The sequence below is a fragment of the Camellia sinensis genome, chromosome 12 (genome assembly GCF_055761805.1).
Source record: "Camellia sinensis isolate YWXY chromosome 12, ASM5576180v1, whole genome shotgun sequence".
In the NCBI taxonomy this organism is placed as follows: Eukaryota; Viridiplantae; Streptophyta; class Magnoliopsida; order Ericales; family Theaceae; genus Camellia; species Camellia sinensis.
The window spans coordinates 109,701,703-109,721,147 of NC_138972.1; the positions used below are offsets into that span (position 1 = coordinate 109,701,703).

At 44.3% G+C, this 19,445-nt stretch overlaps 1 protein-coding gene across 1 annotated transcript; it reads left to right on the forward strand.

Annotated features, from left to right (window-relative positions):
* The first annotated feature begins 373 nt into the window (after positions 1 to 373).
* On the forward strand, positions 374 to 2,046 carry LOC114264207 (uncharacterized). The gene is made up of 2 exons (XM_028204801.2): positions 374 to 571; positions 1,327 to 2,046. Exons 1-2 carry the CDS (start codon positions 374 to 376, stop codon positions 2,044 to 2,046), a joined length of 918 nt encoding a protein of 305 aa, XP_028060602.2.
* The last annotated feature ends 17,399 nt before the right edge of the window (positions 2,047 to 19,445 follow it).

Sequence of the window (19,445 nt, forward strand, 5' to 3'; positions counted from 1 at the left end):
GGACTGGTAAAATTGTAGTGGTAAAATTACTGAAGTGGGAAGACATTCGGGACTTGAGGCTACTCTAGAAAGTAGTGGGCAGAAGAGGAGCAGCAAGTCCACAAGTCCTCCAGGCAAGATTGTTAAGGTGCACGAGGACGACAAGACAGTTTACTACCTATGACGGTCTTGGGGACTAGACTTCATACTATGGGAGGGTGGCCCTGAGACGAATAAACGTGACGGTGATGAGTCCCAAGAAGGGTTGTTGGAGACGCCTGAGCCCGCCCCTGAATGCATGCAAAAATGACCCAAACCGCAGCAAGAGGTACTTGCTGAGGTCAACCTTTGTGACTTACCAGGGTAGAGCAAGCCCGTGTTTATCAGCGATATAATGGCTCTAGAAACTAAGGCAGAATTGATAACACTACTAAAGTGTTACAGTGACGTCTTTGCTTGGACATACGACGAGATACCTGGTCTTGACCCATCCCTTGTTACTCATCATCTGGACAATTTTTCCAACTCTATGCCAATCAAACAGCATACTCGAAAGTATCACCCTGATCTTGAAGCAAAGATTAAGGCAGAGGTAAAAAAGTTACAGAGGGCCAAGTTCATTGAACCTATATAGTACCCAACCTGGCTAGCAAATATTGTGCCTGTGAAGAAGAAGAACGGCCTGATTAGGGTCTGCGTAGACTTTCGCGACCTGAATAAGGCCTACCTAAAAGACGAGTTTCCATTGCCCCATGTTGACACACTTGTTGATTCTACTGTGGGCCATCAAATGTTCTCTTTCATGGATGGGTTCAGTGGTTATAACCAGATCAAAATGGCGTCAGAAGATGCAGAAAAGATGGCTTTTAGAACGCCCTTGGGAAATTTTATTTCTATACGGTGATGCCCTTCGGTTTGAAAAATGTGGGGTAACCTACCGACCAGCTATGACTGCAGTGTTCCATGATATGTTGCATGATGAAGAGGAAGTAAATGTGGATGATCTAGTGGTCTAGTGTACTGAGGCAAACCGACACCTCTGCAACTTGGAAAAAGTTTTTCAGCGTTGCCGCAAATTTTTCCTAAAGGTGAACCCTCTCAAGTGTGCCTTCAGAGTTACCGTTGGCAAGTTCCTCGGCTTTCTTGTACACCAACGGGGGATCAAAGTGGATGGGGATAAGATCAAGTCAATCATGGAGATGCCACCACCACACTCTCAAAAGGCCTTGAAGAAATTCCTAGGCAAAATGTCATACCTCATGAGGTTCATTCCAACCCTTGCTGAGATAACATTTTCCTTTGGGACACTGGAATCACAAGTTTGAATGATTGCAAGAACACCAACAGGCATTTGATATGGTGAAGAAAGCACTTATCTCTCCACTTACAATGATTGCCTCACAACCCGAAAAGCCTCTACTACTGTACCTGACCTCTATACCTTGGTCTATTGGAGCTCTACTTGTCCAAGACATGGATGGCATTAAGAAGCCAGTCTATTACATCAGTCGTAAAGTCAATGGTGTTGAGTCACGATATACCCTAATTGAGAGGCATTGTTTAGCCTTAATCTTCATAGCGCAGAAGTTGCGCCACTATTTTTTGGCACACCCAATCCAGGTTATGACTCGGAGTGATCCGGTTCATTACTTGCTAAGCAAGCCCACTCTGACTGGAAAAATGGAAATATGGCTTTTGGTTCTAGTAGAATATGAAATCGCTTCTGTTACTCCTAAGGCTATTAAGAGCCAAACACTTGTAGACTTACTGGCCCAATTCCCATATGGTGAACATGAATCTGCAAAGGTACCTCCACCAGGTGAGGTCCATGTCTCAGCAGATGCAGTTGAGACTTATTGGGACTTAAAATTTGATGGAGCTTCTGGAGTTGGGAAAGGTGGAGTTGGCATAACACTAACGTGTCAAGAAGGAAAAAAGTTTCATCTATCATACAAGCTTGACTTTGAATGTTCAAACAATGAGGCTGAATATGAGGCATTGATACTGGGTCTAATTGCTACACAAAAGAAGGGCCTCCGCAAGTTGAAAATTTGGGGCGACTCCTAGCTAGTTGTCAAGCAAACAATGGGTCATTTCACCATAAAGGAGCCTATGTTGGCCCCATATCGCATCGTAGTTCAAAGGTTGCTCACTTAGTTTAATGATGTCCAAATCCAGCATACCCCTCGAACACACAACCGTTTCCTCGATGCCTTAGCTACATTGGGGACAAAGGTGGATATACCAGTTGATGGTATAGCCATCGTCATCAAGAAAAGAACAACACTAGCAGTGTTTGCCAAAGAACAGACAGAGCAAGATGCTGAGGGGTGGAAAACAAATATAATCCAGCAGTTGAAAACAGGCCAGGAAATAGTCAGACCAGCAGAACTTGCATCATTTTTGCTCCTCAAAGGAGAGTGGTATTTTTGCGGTCCCAACCTGTTGGCAAGGTACGTCAGTAGACAAGAAGCAACTTACAGACTTACGTAGATCCATGCTAAGCCTTGTGGAGATGGAGATATCAGTCTATACCGACGGATACAGAGGCAAGAGCATTACTGGCCAGAGATGGAAAAGGAAAGCATGAGTTGCAGAGGCAATGTGCAAAATGTTAGTCCTATCCTAAAGAGGAAGAAACCCATTTCTTAAGCAGTGAGGAATGGAGGCAGTCGCATAGTTGCTGTAGACACCCCATTTTTGACCGTCCTCAAGACTTGGACGTCACCGTTTGAACACTCGGTGATTATCCATGTTTGTGTTCGTTTGGAGTTCCCGGAGGTCTCGGCTCGCGCGCCATGCCTCAGGATCCCCAAATTCGACCGTTTAGTGTCTGGTTTTGCACCAAACACTTGCATCTTGCCTTTGAGAGGCAGGGTGGGGCTTGTAGACCATCCCCACCCACCACCGGCAGTGGCTAGATGCCACCGGCTGGTTTTTGATGCCACCGGCAATATAGTTTGCCGGCCGGCACTCTTTGTTGCCGGTCAGCACTATTTGTTGCCGACCGGCACTCTTTTTGGCCAAGATGGCATTTTTGGCCGGCCGATTGCTGTTCATCTGCTTTTGCAGATATTTTTTAGACAGCTGTATTGCTTTTGCTCCCCTCCATACACGTGTATGGAGGGATCTCCCTCTTGCAAAGCTTGTCTTGTAAGCTTTACAAGAGACATATAGAGAGGAGCTCTCTCTAAGGCAAAAAGAAGGGAGACAAGGTTAGACTTAGGATATTTTTGGAGAGCAAAACAGCCATTGTTGAGCCCTTGTTCTAGGGTTTGGGTGAGATACACATTCTATCTCTCTTTCCCTCTCATTTTGTTCACTAGGTGTTTTGTGTCTCACTATTGCACACAAACACCTAGTGTTTCACCTTCCTCTTGGAGTTGAGGTTCTAAAGAGTTTGTTTTGAAGTTTTGGCGTTGGATTCAAGCTCAAGGAGGCCATTGGAGCACCATTGTTGAAGAGGACTACAAGGGTAAGAAACTTGCACCTTTATTCCCCATTTTTGCATTGATTTTCTACCTATCTTAGAGCTGTTTTTGTGATTATTGTATAACATAAAAAATTTCTGTTTTTAGGCCCTCTTTATTGTTTATTAAGAGTGTTTTGTTGTTTGAGGGTTGTTGACCACCCTTAGGCCTCAAAAGGCCTCATTTTGAGCCATTTTGTGCTAGCTCCGGGATTTTGATGTTGAGGTCTCTTCACCACTGAAATCTTGAGGGATTTCAGTGGTGAAGATGATGCTTTGAAGTCCCAAGAAGGAGAGGGCCACCCCCTCTCCTTGTTGTCCTTGAAAAGGGCATATTTTGGCCTCTTAAGGAAGCCTATGCTTGAGTGTGTGTTGAGCATGTTTGATTTGTTTTTCATGCTTATATATCCATAATATAACATGATTTCAAGTTGGTTTTGGAACTCCATGCATGTTTAGCATAGTTGCCATGTAATGCCATGTTTATGCCTTAATGTGCCTTAGGTTGTTAGCCTTTGTTGGAGCATGTTTTAGGCTTAGTCTTGTGAAGATTATGTGCTTATTTTGCCATGTTTTAGCTCTGTCCATAGTCGTTTGGGTTGATCTTTGCATGCTTGACATAGCTCCTTTGTATTTGGGCTTGTTGGCCTTGAGTATGTGCATGTGTAGCATGATATCCTTGCATTGTTTTGGTGATTTGGGGTCACTTTATATGTTATTTCAGTCCCATTTCCATGCTTGCTTGATTGCCTTGCATGCATCTTTAATGCCTCATAAGCATGTGTTGCATGCCCCATGTTTTGGCTATTGTGTATGCCTTTGTATTTGAGCCACTTAGATGCCATCTAAGGAGTCCTTTGGCCTTGTTTTAACATGCTAAAAATCTATTTTTAGTTGTTTAATGCATGCCATGTTTGGTCTTGCTAAGTGTAGTTCAATCCCCCATTGGTTTGCTTTGAACACTTGGACTATTTGTTGCATGTTTTGGCTTGATTTTGTTGTTTGGTTTGGCACCATCCTAACATGATTTCAATACTTATGTTGCATGCTAATTAGTCCATGTTTGTCCCTTTCAAGTGTGCTTGAATGTTGCTTGATTTGTGCTTAAGTGTTGGTCCTTATGTGCATGTGTGTGTGTGTGCCATTTAGCCCTCACTCTTTAGCACTTATGGCCACTGTTTTAGGTCTATTTTAGAGCTGCCTAATTCATGTATAAGTCTATCTTTCCATTTATTTGCATTGCCATATGTATGCTTGTATGCTTGCATAAGTGCTTTGCCATGCCATGTTGCATCCTTAGCTTGTATGCCTAGGTTGCATTGCATCTTGCATGCATTCCTTGTCCCTTGACTTGGGTGATAGGGATTGGGAGTTTTGTTTGATTGATTTGCACACATTTGAAATCAAAGTTGCATACTTGGTTCTTTGGGCCATCATGCATGGAAATGCGTGATTGGTGGTCCGAGAACCGAGGCACATGTCCCTTTGAGTCATCACAATGATAAGGGACATGGTTGGTGCATACATGCCTTGAATTGTGTTGCCATGCTTTGTTTTGCCCTCTGTTGCTGTGAGTTGCAGGTTCTGCAGGAATACTCTGCCGACCGGCAGTGTAATGTGCCGACCGGCACCATTTTCTCTGCCGACAGATTCAATTTTGTGCCGATGGCCATACCACACTGCCGGTGGCAATTTCAATCAGCCGGTGGTGATCCTCTCTGTCCAAGGGATCAGTCCTGAGGCTTTGATAGCCTCCAGAGGAGGAAAGGAAGGAAAACAGAGGCAGCCCATGCATGGTGGCGCGCTTCCCGAGGCGTTTTCCTGCTTTAATTAATTTATTTAATTTGTTAATTAAATTAGTTAATTTGTAATATTAATTAGCTTGCGTAGTTAATTAATTTGTAATATTTATTCGGTCCCTCCGAGTGAGGGTAAATCTGTAATAAGTGTGTGTGGGTGGTGTGTATGTCTTCCAACCCCACTTCTTTCTTCCCTTTTATTTACCTGCTTACGGTGGTAGATTAGGGCATGTTTAAATTCAGCATACCTTATGTTATGCATGCGTGCATTCATGCATTTTGTATTACATGCATTAGGCTCGGTACATCACACTAATTGCATCAATACTTCAATTCCCAAACTGAATACGTGATAATTGTGCATTTTCACATGACATGTTTAGGATAGCCGAGCCTATTCTAACAACACTTTGTATGCGATGCATTAGGCACTTAACATGGACTTGGATCATGCATGTTTGCTAACAAGTTCTTTGTTTTGGCACGGAGTACGATGTAAGTATGTCCGCTTTAGCATCTCGCATGTGTGTGAATGTTAACATGGCAGCATGCTTAACATGTGGCTAGATGCTTATGTGTTAAACTGTTTCGAATGCCTGTGGGTGAAGGTTGGATTGTTTGAGTTGGAAAAACTCGTTGAAATCCGTATTTTAGCCTACTTGCGAGTAGCAAATTCCAAAGCATTTTCAAACCGAACGGATATGCAATGTTTATTTCCAAATTAGGCAATCTAGTCTATACTTGTTTGCTGTGCGCATAACATAGTAATTCTAGGCTAATAATTGGTTTAAGAACACGTAAAGTTTTCAAAAACGGATATCACGGTTAGTAGAGGCCGGTCTTCGGACCGGGCGAAAGGGGGTGCTCATAGCTGACCTTCCCCGATCGTACCCAAGCTCCCGAGCCGAGACAACTCCGGTGATGACGGACATGTGGCCTTCGGCACCGAGTCAGGATTTCCTAAATTCTCCCACAAAAAATATTTAGGTGGCGACTCTGTACCTGGCAAAGCAGTCCATGTTTGGCACTACTTTTTCAAAAATCTGTTTCTCAAAACGATTTGCCAGATTTGGACTCTTTGGTTCAGATTAAGAACCGTGACACAAATCGAGTCCGAATTGTAGCAGCGAGGCCCACGCGGGCGCCGTCTACAGTTGCTATCTTGGAAATGGCACACTGCCTGAGAACAAAGCCGATGCAATTAGAGTTAAGAGGCGGGCCCTTTTTTTCCTTGACCAAGACAAGTTGTACCATAGAAGCTTTGAAGGGGAACCTTTGGTGTGTTTATCAGAGGATGAGGCAAACGAAGTGCTGAAAGAAGCCCACAAGGTAGAGCATTAAGGAGCCCGGCGATTATATGGGCACCTTATTCACCTCGACTACTACTGGCTGACAATGGAAGAAGATGCTAAAAACTTTGTAAGGAGATGCCAATCCTGCCAGAAATTTGGAAATTTGATACATGCTCCGGCAGTTGAACTGCACAACATCAAGACCCCTTACCCGTTTCATACTTGGGCATTTGACCTGGTAGGTCCTATAGCTCAGCAATCCAAAGGCCACAGACGAATACTTGCAGTGACTAAAGTTAGTACCAAGTGGGTAGAGGCTATACCGATGAGAAATGCAGATGGGACGGCAATGGCCAACTTCATCAAAGAAAACATAACCTGTAGGTTGGGCATATCCAAAGTGATGTTGTCTGATAATGGGACCCCCTTTGTGAACCGCCATGTGGGAAGACTGTTGGACACTTATCAAATCAAGAACCACAAGTCTACCTCGTACAACCCGCACGAGAACGGACAAGCTGAGGCAACCAGCAAAACTCTCATCTGAATATTGAGTAAAATGATGGATGAAGCAGGGGGCACATGGTCTCAACAACTCTATGTAGCACTCTGGGTGTATAGATTTCAAAGAGGAGACCAACTTAGGAAACCCCATTTTCCCTCGTATATATGTCCAAAGTTGTGTTACCAATTGAGTTGGTAGTACCCTCAGCAAGAATGGCGATGTCCACATACTTAGTTCCAGACATCAGAAAGAATGACATAGAGACAGCTGAAGAAAGAAGGGATCGGGCCTCGCGGGTAATGGAAAAGTCTCATAAGCCCATAGCTCGTGCCTACAATCAGTTTGTTCAACACAGGGAGTTCAATGATGGGGACATGGTGTGGAAGACACTGGACGCAATCATGGGGGGGGGCAACCAATCCCCAAGTTCTCACCCAGATAGGAAGGCCCCTACAAGCAACAGCGGGTATTACAGGTTGACAAGAGTAGATGATGGGTTCAGAACTGGCCCTATCAACGCCAAGTATGTCAGAATATTTTCCTTAATCTATTTTGTTAAAAAAAAAAAAAAGAGTTGCAAGTTTATTTGTTAATACTTCCAAAGCAAAGTGTAAAGAAAGCGTCATACATTTAGTAAACCTGTCACTATTGTGAACACTTAGTGCAAGGAAAGTTTCCATACTTAGTGAAATTTTGTCCATGTGAAAAGCTTAGTCGTGATGAAGTTCTATTCATGGCCCGAGTTTTGCTTGTCTTTAGAAGTTATGTAAAAGACAGTGAAAGGAAGGCAGTAAAGTAAGGCTCAATATCTTTGCTTCTCACAAACATCAAAGTTCTCCATAGAATGACCATAGTGTTCAAAAGGAAAAGAAAAAAGAAAAAAGATAGCAAAAGTACAAAGAAAAAGAGCCATAATAGAGCCACAATACATCAAATCAAGCCCTTCATGAGGGAGTCCATTAGGGTCACATCCCGAGGCAACTGAGCAACCAGCGCGGAGTCCTTTTCTTTGAATCGAGCTAGGTTCTGACGGTGCTTCTCCAAGGCACCCTCACACTCCTTGATAGTCTCCTCCAAGGATGCAATCATTGCCACATTGTCTGCATGCTCAAGGAAGCCATCGACTTCCTGAACACTATCCCTCATCCATGATAGGTCCAAACCATTTCTTTCAAAGCCACTCAGGTTGGCCTCAGCACTTTCCACGAACTTGCTGGGGGTTGTTAGAATCTTCTTAGTAGTGAGGTCGCGAATGATGCTTACAAGTGACTCGAGCAGCGCTGTCTGCACCATAGATCCAGGAACGTTAAAAGCAGTGAAAGTGCTAGGGTGCAGTGCCTGGATGCGGGCAAGGAGGGGGGTAGCTTCAGAAGAAACCCAATAACTTAGAAAAGAAACCCTCCCTGCGGGCTATGGGGACTCTCTCACACCACTGCTAGCCTGGATCGCAGGGGGAGACTTACAAAACGACTGAAGTTTTGAGGACGACGAACCTCCCCGAGGACGACTGCCTAGTGGAGTTCGATTGTGTGGACGTGAGGAGGTGGGCAGGCGAGGTGATCTTGCTAGACAAACCAAAGCTGCCTCCATCACCCCGCCGCTCCAAGAAGAGGTCATCTATTGGTTAGTCTCCAACATTCAAATCTGGTACAACAGTAATATCTATCCCAGTATAAAAATCTTAGGATACCCCAACGTCAGCTAGCACTTTAGGAAAATGAGTGGAGTATAGGTCTGCGAGCTGTTCACAGGTTGCCGAAGCAACTGGGTTAGAGGTCCCAGGGCCAACAGTAACAGCATGAGTGGTTAGGGTGACAACTACCTCTGCAAGTCGGTCCAAAATTAGGGGGACCACAGCAGGAACAGTGGAAGCAACCGCTACACTTGCACTCCCCTCAGCCACTTGGACGTTTGGAAGTGGGGTCTGTTGAACCAATGGAGACTCAGCGGACTGGGAAGAACCACTAGATACAGTTTCAAAGAGAGGTGGTGGAACTTCCAGCGGCTCTCTTACGCCGTGATCTTCCCTTCGGGTCTCAAGGAAAAAATCCTACACATTGACAGAGGAATGGGCAGAATGGGCAGAATCAACAGGGTTTGGGGGCTTTGCACCCTCAGCAACTACACCCTTTGCAACTCCCATAGGAGGGGGAACTTGTTCACTTTCAACAAATGGGGCATCATGATCTCTCCCCATATCTACAACCTTAGTCTCACCAACCGGCTCAGCCTTCGCAATCGGCTCAACCGCTGCAGCTGGTTCGGCCTCAGCACTTGGTTCCTTTTCATCATCTGGAGGTACCATTTTGCGAGTTCTGAGCCTAGTGACCCTTGAAGCAATGGGAAGGTCATCGTCATCATCTGAATCTGAGGAAATGCGGATGGCAGTCAAAGGACCTTCGGGATCTGAAGACGATATAGCCAAAATGGTACCTCATTCCGAGACCAATAAACCCTGACCAAGAAGAAGGCCGTGTGACTATTAAGTGAAGATAAAATGTCCTAAAGAAGTATGAAACAATGTAGAGTATTTTTCTAAGTATGAGTACCTTCCGGAGTCTTTTCCTGCTTTGTGACGTGTGAGCCTCAGCGACTGACGCCGCTACCTCCTGGACTGTTCTCAATCTGGAGCAGGTCATGCGTACTGTAATGCCGACTTGAGGATAAGCAATTTACAAAGGTTGAACGGACATTGCCCTAGATGGGTAAGGTTTCTCCACGGTAGGCATGGATAGAAGCTTGAAAGAGCAAAACACACTAGTCTAATTTCCACAGCCAGAGGGAAGACGAAGGAATAAGACGGGTTGGGGAATAAGTTCCGCCGTAGGGACGACCAGATCACTATTGCAAAAGTTAAAGAAAAAAATTGAGGTTGTGGTGCCAGAACAGCCTATACTGGGAGTGAAGGCCCCCTCTCTCCCAAGTGAGGGAAGCTTCATAAGGCATAAACCCTCCACAAGTGGAGCGGTATAATCACGAGCAAACTAATGAAAGCTCTAGTGGAAATTGGTTTGACGTGGAGGAGCTTGTGGGATGCCCTGATCCATGCCAAACTACCTAAGGACCCTATTCAGTCGATAGACAACGCTGGACATGCCCTCCTCGTTCCACATGAGTAAAAATCCAGGGCGTATCATAGTAGCAATAAGAAGGGAGTTGGCCAGGACACTGTCGATAGAGAAATCAACATGACGAGCCTCAAATAAATAAAATGGAACCACAGAGATGCCTGGAAAAGGCTGAGTGAAGGGACGAAACACACACTCCTCCATGTTGGTGCCAATGCCAGACCATCTGGAAATACGAGGGAGAGATTGGCGTACTTGTCTTGTGACGGGTTGCCCCTCTGCATCTAGGATGGGACAACCCTCTGCGTCAAGAACATCATTGGTAAAGAAGGGCTCATGTTCTTTGGGAACGGGGCCCACAGCAGAGAACCGGTCGTAGAAGAAAGCAGTCAGAAACTGGGTATGCACGAAGCTCCACACGTCGTAGCGGCCCATGGATCTCTCCATGTCCGTATGGATGAGGTCGAGGTGAAAATATAAATTTCCCAAAAACAGAGGGACCAAGGGGATCTGACTACCGCTGCACAGTTTGACAGCGAGAGGGAACACCAAAGGATCGATGCTCTCAACAGGGCTACTGGGAAGAACAAAAAAGGAGATGAAATAACTGACGAAGGCGGCCAAGTACAAGTTATCGTGGTAACCCAGGCCAACTATAGAGTTGCGACTGTCTTCGGTGACATCACCCACGACTGGTTGCATGTCCTTGAAATAGTTCTTTAGCCAGGAGAGATAGGTGGTTTTGTCTATTTTGGGCCTCTCTGGAAGTAGTTCCCCAGTCCTAAGATCGTACCAAGAGTCGTACTTCCATGCCTCTCAAAATGTACCCTTGAGGGTACTCACAGCAGTCAGTTCCGTAATAGTCAGCGAAATGGGGTCAAAAGGGTAGTTCCCACGGGTACCCAGACGAAGGAAAACATTAACATCTTCAAGGGTTAGGGTTATCTCCCCCCAAGCCACGACAAAATTGTGAGTGTCGCGGCTCCAGTGGGAAACAACCGTATCAGTATTGGTTTGCACCTTCCGCACGGACAACTCCATTGAAATCAAAATAGTGTTGAAGAGACGGGCATCCCTCAAGCGCTGCTCAAAATCATTGTCCGCAATGACATCATCAACCCAAAGAGACCAGCCTACCATAGGGCTCGAGTGGGTACGGTAATAGATTTATGAGTAAGAAAAGTCACTGCGCTCCACACGAAATCGCAGCATAGTGGCTAGGTTCACCCTGTCAGCGTCATCCAAAGAGGCCTCACCAAAGGAGAGCAAAGGTTCTTCTAGAGAAAGGGCTTCAGGAACAAAGGAGTTGACTGCATTCCAAAGTGGATCAGCAAGCCCTCCAAAATATAGGGCCCTCCTCCACTCAGTATTGGGAGGGACAGCCCTATCGGGTAGGAACCTAGTGGTGGCCATGAAGGAGAATAAAAAAAAGACAAGAAGACTTTGGAAGGTGGGGGCTAGAAAGAAAAGAAGACAAGGAGACAAGAAAGTGTGTTGTGGCGGAAGTGGGGGACCGATGGACCCAAGGGGCACTATTTATAAAGAAAATCGCAAAAGGGTGCCAACACGCTTCCCTAGGCCCATTATGACCCATCAGTCAAAGGGGGCACCTTTTCAGAGATGATGCAACTTCTGACCCAACCAACGCAACCCCTAGGTTATTTGCTGATGTCATGTATGCGTGGGAAACAAGGAGCTTGTCCCCCACGTGCGCAGGGGGCAAATGTAGAGGGTCAGAAATTAAGCCTCAAATTAAGTATGGACTAAGTGCTAGGGTCGCCCCTTAAAGGCAACTAGGAATGACTGAACGAGCATGGTCTACATTCCTGGGAAAGTGGGCCAACAGTGGGCCGAAGCAGGTCTGACCCACCAAGGGTCCAAATGGACTCCACAAAGGAAATTGCCTAAGTAAAGTTACAGCAGGAACATATGCAGCGGGAAAGTTACTGAGGCATTTTGCCTCAATACCGCCATTCCTAATATCTTCGGTTCTGCCACCATCCGAAGTTGTTGAAGGAAGGAGAAAACCGAAGCAACCAAGTTGCTGAGGCAGTACTTGCAGCGCCCAAGTTGCGGAGGCATTTTGTTGACGCCGCCATCTCTAATATTGTCGGTCCTACCATCTGAACTCGCCGCAGGAAATGGTTACCGCAGCAACTAAGTTGTAGAGGGAATACCCTGCCAAGGTGATAGTAGCCTTTGAGAGAGGCTTCCCTCTGCAAGTAAAGGCTAATGCTTGGCGCTGGTAGCAGGCCCCAAGGCATTACTAGCCTAGGGCTGATAGCAGGCCCCAAGGCTTACTGGTTGGAGCTAATAGCATACTATAGACGCGCCCGCGTGGGGCCCTCGTGCTACAGTTCGGACTCGATTTGTGTCACGGTTCTTAATCTAAACCAAAGAGTCCGAATCCGGCAAATCGTTTTGAGAAAACAAATTTTTAGAAAAGAAGTGCCAAACATGGACTACTTTGCCAGATACAGAGTCGCCACCTAAATATTTTTTTATGGGGGAATTTAGGAAACCCTGACTTGGTGCCAAAGGCCACGTGTCCGTCATCACCAAAGTTACCTCGGCTTAGGAACTTGGGTACGATTGGGGAAGGTCAGCTATGAGCACCCCCTCTCGCCCGATCCGAAGATCGGCCTCTACTAACCATGATATCCAATTTTGAAAACGTTATGTGTTCTTATCCCAATTATTAGCCTAGAATTACTATGTTATGCGCACAGCACAAAAGTATAGACTAGATTGCCTAATTTGGGAATAAGCATTGCATATCCGTTTGTTTTGGAAAAATGTTTTGGAATTTACTACTCGCAAGTAGGCTAAAACACGGATTTCAATGAGCTATTCCAACTTAGACAATCCAACCTTCACCCACAGGCATTCAAGCAGTTATATCACATAAGCAGCTAACCTCATGGTAATCATGCTATCATGGCAACACTCACATGCATGCAAGGATGCTAAAGCATAAATACTTACATCGTACTCTGTGCCAAAACAAAGAACTTGTTAGCAATCAATGCATGATCCAAGTCCATGTTTAAATGTCTAATACAACGCATACGGAATGTCACTAGAGTAGGCTCGGCTAGTCTATGAATGACATGTGAAAGTGCACAAGTAGCATGTATTCAAGTTAGATTTGAAATACTAATGCAGTTAGCATGATGCGCCGAGTCCGGTGCATGCAATACTGATGAATGATGCACGCATGCATAGCATAAGGTATGCTAAATTAAACATGACCTATTACTAACCATCAAAGCAGGTAAGTAAAAGGGAGAAAGAAGTGGGGGTTGGAAAACATGCACACACTCACCCACACTTATTACAAATTCGCCCTCGCTCGGAGGGACCAAAAGAATAATACAATTCGAATAATGAATTAACTATCCTAGCTAATTAATTATTACAGACCAACTAAATTAATTAAACAAATTAATTAATTTAAGAAAGCAAGAAAAAGGGCCTCGGGAAGAGGGCTCAATGCACGCGTGCTCGGGTCTTGCTCGGAAGTCCACTGCCATGCGTAGGCTGCCTCTGTTTTCCCTGCTCTGCCCCTCTGAAAACTGCCAAAGTCTCAGAATTGCTTCCCTGGACATTGGGAGACACCACCGGCTGAGGAGAATGGCCACTGGCAGTAAGATGTGATCATCAGTTGTTGATGAAGCTATCGGCCACAGATTTATGGTCGGTCGGCACTGAACACTGCCGGTCGGCCAAGAATGTCTGCAGAACCTGCAATTGACAGCAACAGAGGGCAAGGCACAGCATGGCAATGCATTTCAAGCAATGTATGCACCGACCATATCCTTTATCATGTTTATGACTCAAAGGGACATGGTCCTTGGTTCTCGGACCATCAAGCGCGCATTTCAATGCGTGATAGCCCAAGAGACCAAGTTGTGCATTTTTCATTTCAAATGTAATGCAATGCACATAGTCAAACCAAGGGGCTTCTACCTCTATCATGACTCAGTTCAAGAGGTGAGGCAATGCATGCACAATGCAATGCAACCTAGGCATGCGAGCTGAGGATGCAACATGGCAATGCAATGTGTACATGCAAGTATGTAAGAAACCATGCGAGGTGAGCATGCAAACAAGCAAAGAGATGGACTTAAACATGATTAGGCAATTCTCAAACAAGCCTAAATCAGTGGCCAAAGTGCTCAAACATGGAGGCCAACACACGCACACACATGCACATGTTAAAGGGCTAATACTTAAGCATAAAAGGGAAACTCTCAAGCACACTTGAAAGAGGCATAACATGGACAATTAGCATATAAATTAAGCTTTGAAAATCATGCAAGAACATGGTGCCAAACCAACCCAAACAATGCAATCAAGGTATGCAAGCAAAGTCCAAGATTCAAAGCAAGCTAAAGGGGTATTGAACCACACTTAACAAGACCAAACATGGCATGAATTCAATGACCCAAAACAGAGTTTTAGCACATAAAATAAAGCCCAAAAGATTACTTAGATGGCATCTAAATGACTTGAATTCAAAAGCATGCACAATGACCAAAACATGAAGCATGCAACACAAGCCTTTGACACATCAAAGGGACCATGAAATGCAAGCATACAAGCATACTAAGTGGACTGAAATGACATGGAAAAATGGTTCCAACCCACTAAATCAAAGCAAGTAATGCATGCTATACACTCACACCCTTAAGGCCAACAAGCCAAAAATGCAAAGGGGCTATACAATGCATGCCAAAGTCGACCCAAACAACTAAGGACAGACCTTAATCATGGCAAAATAAACATGAAAGCTTCACAAAGCCAAGCCTAAAACATGCTAGAACAATGGTTTACAACCTAAGGCATGTTAAGGCAACAAAATGACATTACAAGGCATATATGCTAAGCAAGCATGGTGTACCAAAACCAACTTAAAACAATGCTATTTCATGGAAAAATAAGCATAAATAACAGCTAAGGCATGGTCAACAAGAGCCTAAGCTAGGTGCTCCCTCAAGAGGCAAAAATGGTCCTTTTCAAGGACAACATGGAGAGGGGGTGGTCCTCTCCTTCTTGAGACCTCAAGGCACCATCCTTACCACTGAAATCCCTCAAGATTTCAGTAGTGAGGAGGCCCAAACACCAAAGTCCCAGAGCTCACACAAAATAGCACAAAACAAGGGCCAAACAAGGCTTAAGAGGGGTCAAACAACCCCAAAGCTTAAAACACTCTTAACAAACTATTTAGAGGCCTTAAAAACAGAACTTTTATGTATTATATGAAAAGCCAAAAAATAGTTGCAAGATAGGTAAAAATAGTGTGCAAAAATGGGGTAAAAAGGGACTAGTTTCTTACCCTTGAAGTCCTCCTTCACAAATGATGATCTTGTTGCCTCCTTGAGCTCAAATCCAGTCAAGAACACCAAGAACAACCCTCTGGTCCCTCAACAACCAAGAGAAGGTGTAACACTATGTGTTTGTGTGCAATAATATGGACAAACACACACTAGACACACACAAGAGAGAGATATAGAGATAGCAAATATGTATCAACCCTAACCCTAATCCAGAGCTCCCTCTGAAATTTTTGTAACCCTAATGCCAAGAGAGGAAGCCTCTTCTTATAGGCAACTCCCTCTTGTAAGGCTTCCAAAACAAGCCATCCAAGAGGGAAATCCCTCCATACACGTGTATGGAGGGGAACAGAGTGGGTGCCAGCTATCATAGCTGGCACAAAATATCTACTAAAAGTAGATGAACAGTGATCGACCATTCAAAATTGCCATTTTGGCAAAATAAATGGCCGACCGGCAACAAAGAGTGCCGACCGGCAATATACATTGCTGATGGCATAAAATCACTGGCCGGTGGCCTAAAGCCATGGCCGGTGATGTGTGGGGATGCCTCACAAGGCATTCCCTCCCCCTCCAAGGCAAAACACAAGTGTTTGGTGCAAAACCAGACACAACACGGTCGAGTCGAGAGATCCTGAGGCAAGGCGCGCAACCGAGACCTCCGGGAACTCAAGACGAACACAAACAAGGGTAATCACTAAGTGTTCCAATGGTGATGTCCAAGTCTTGAGGACGGTCAAAAATAGGGTGTCTACACATGCCTAGAGATACCAGTATACTACAGTAACCCCTCGAAGATGGGAGCAGGATAGTCCGAGCGCAAGGGACTCCCTTTCCATTTACCTAGGTTATAGACCTGCCTTGGTTGCACAGGTAGGACCAAGGAAGCACCCTTAGGCTTGGTGCTAAGGCACAACACAGCTGATAGCAAGCTTGACTGTGGCCTTCGCCCTGGGAAGCTGGGGAGTTTGTGGCTAGGTGGCTAAGGGTGGAGGTTTCGCTAAGGTGAACACAAACATGGCCGACAGCAGCCTAATGGAGTCCTAAGAATGCATGTACTAACTAAATAGAACTGAGAAGGCAAGTGCAGCGGTGTAGACACCCCATTTTTGACCGCCCTTACGACTTGGACGTCATCGCTTGCACACCCAATGATGAGTCTACATGCTTGTCAAGTGCTCAAAGTTCTCAGCCCAATGCCACAGCTTTGAGCCTTTTAAACCCTACACCCCTGTTGTCTTGTTTTGGACCAAAACCTTAGATTTTCAAGCCTGCAACCTCGGGTGGCCTGTCGGCCACTGCAATAGGCTACCGGCCATTGCTTCTGGTTGTCGGCCACTGATGTGGCCTGCGGGCTACCAATGTGTTTTGTAGATATTTTGTGACAGTTGTGCCAACTGCTCACACAGTTGCTTGCATCTACTCCCACGTGTATAGCTGGAAGTTTCTAAGGGAGGTTCATGTTTCTCTATATATATACAGGACCTCCCCTCTTGCTTTAGGGTTAGAAAAATTTTGGAGTAAAATTTTTCCGCTCTCTACAATTCTCTCTCTTTCTCTCTCTTGCAAATTTCTTTACCTTTGCCCATACACTCTTAACCAAACCTCTCTATCTTTGAGTTGATGTATCTTTGAGCTTTGTTTGAGCTCTTAAGGGTGTGTTTGCCTTGATTGGTTGCCTAGAATTGGTTCTCCTATTCAAAAGGTATAAAACTTTGCCTCTTTACTTATTTTAGTCACTCTTTTTCCTACTGTTTTCCCATTGTTTTTGGGCTGTAAAAACTCTGTATTTTTTGGCTGAAACTTGGGTTTTAAGGCCAATAAAGGTTGAGGCGCGATTCACCCTTCTTTACACCTTACTTTCAAGGCTTTTACCCTTGTGTTTCCCACCTTTACACTATCTTTTTTGAGTTTTTAAATATTGATTTTCAAAGTCATTTCAGTGGTAACATCATGGTTTGAAGTCCAAAATTAGAGAAGTTAGCCTCCCTTCCTTGTGTATTACTTACTAGCCTAGCATGATCCATGTTTTAGCTTATTATTCTTTCTATTTTTGTCTTAATCCCAGCATGTTTTAGGACTCATTTAGCACTATTTTAGGACTGTTTTTAAGTGTTCATTGCATTTGAGCCTTATATTGCATGCTTGTAGTGTAATTGTCCTCATGAGTTTGGTGTTTTAGGCCTTAAACACCACCTTATTTGAGTGAATTGCATTTATTTAGTATTTTTCTTACTTGTTCTCACCTTTAATCACCTCTGCAGCCTCCCTCATTTCTTGGCTTTTTCTTTGCTTTGAAAGTGGTTTCAAATTATTTGTGTGTTTAAGCATGGGATTGAGGTGTCATGCTTAATGGTTTAATCTCTTTTAGAGGTTCATTACCAATGGTATGATGTCTCTTTCATGCCCAAAGAAACACTTGGTTTGAGCCCTCTTTTCATTAGAGGACTTAAAACGATTCAAGATTCATTGTCAACTACTTCCCTTGATCTTTCATGATAGGGAGGTGGTTTTGAGTGTCTTGTTCTATTGCATTCTTTGAACTTGCACACTTGAAATTGCATCCATTGGTGATTTGTGAATCAAAATTACTACTCATTTGAGTTGTTCAAATGATAAGGAGGTGAGTTGTGCAATCAAACCCTTGAGAATACCCTGTCCCTGCTCTATTTGCTCTTTGTTGCAACGGGAAAGTCCAGTCATCAGTGGTTGGCTGGCCACTTCTTGTGGCCGACAGGCCATTATCAGTGGACGGCAGGCCCTCTCCTGGCCACCAATGGAAAATCCAGCAGTGTGCTTTTGAAGCAGAACAGAGTTGGTCTGGAGGTGGAAATCAGTGCAAATGTTCTACTGTGCAACTGAGGCATTCAACAGTAGAAACAGTGGCTTTTTTGGGTGGAAACCGCATTCATGCATGAGCCCTCCATTGATTCTCGGGATCCGTGTTGTAATAATATTAGTGTTGTGCTTAAAATAGTGGCTTTGTAAATTAATTAGTATAGCTAATTCATCTCGTGTTGTAATTATTTTAATTAGCTAGATTAGTTAATTAATTAGTTCATTCGGTTTGTAATAATTAGTTACGTAGTTTAGCTAAATTATTCATTTGGGTTTGCAATAATTAATTAATTAGTTTACCTTTAATTAGCTTAGTTAGCTAGTTTATTCGGACTCTCCTGCGTGAGGGAACAATTGTAATAATGTGTATGTCTTCCAACCCCACGTCTTTCTTCCTTTTATTTACTAGCTTATGATGGTTAGTTTAGGGCATCATGTTTTGTTTAGCATATCTCATGTTTGCATCCACTTGTATTGCATGCACCGAGGCTCGGCGCATTATTCTAACCATGCATTGTCGTTTAAATACTTCTTCGAATATGTGCTTAGACCGCATGCTATCAAATTGATTCATATGCCATATTAGTAGCCGAGCCTAGTAATTGCATATCGCATGTGTTGCATTAGTCATATTGCATAGTTAGGAATCATGCATCTTTCTAACTAGTTTCTCTTTTGGCTTGGAGTACTGGGTGAGCTTTCATTTGATCTAGCATATTGCATGAATGTGATTGTTGCCTTGTCTAGCATGTTTGCCATGAGGCTAAGTGCTTAAATGATAAACTATTTTAAATGCATATGGATGAAGGCTAGTTGCTTGAATTGGGATAGTTTGATTCATGTACATTTAAGCCCACTTTTTCGAGTGGCACATTCACAAACTCTTTTCAAAATAAACATGAAATCAAGTGTTCTAATTTTTGCAAGTTAGTCTATACTTGTGTGTGCGCATCACATAGTAATGTTAGCCTAATAATCGGAACAAAAGCATAAAATGTAGATAGATTCACATCATTACTAGTAGAGACCGATCTTTGATCGGGCGAGCAGGGGTGCTCAATTCATGACCTTCCCCTCTCATACCTAAGTTCCCTAGCCGAGACAATCTTGGTGATGACGGACACGTGGCCTTTGGCACGAGTCATGGGTTTCCTAAATT

Coding starts and splice junctions, on each gene's coding strand:
- LOC114264207 (XM_028204801.2), top strand. CDS start 374: ATGGCTCTAGAAACTAAGGCAGAATTGATAACACTACTAAAGTGTTAC. Junction 572..1,326: donor AAGCAAAGATTAAGGCAGAG/GTAAAAAAGTTA, acceptor GAACACCAACAG/GCATTTGATATGGTGAAGAA.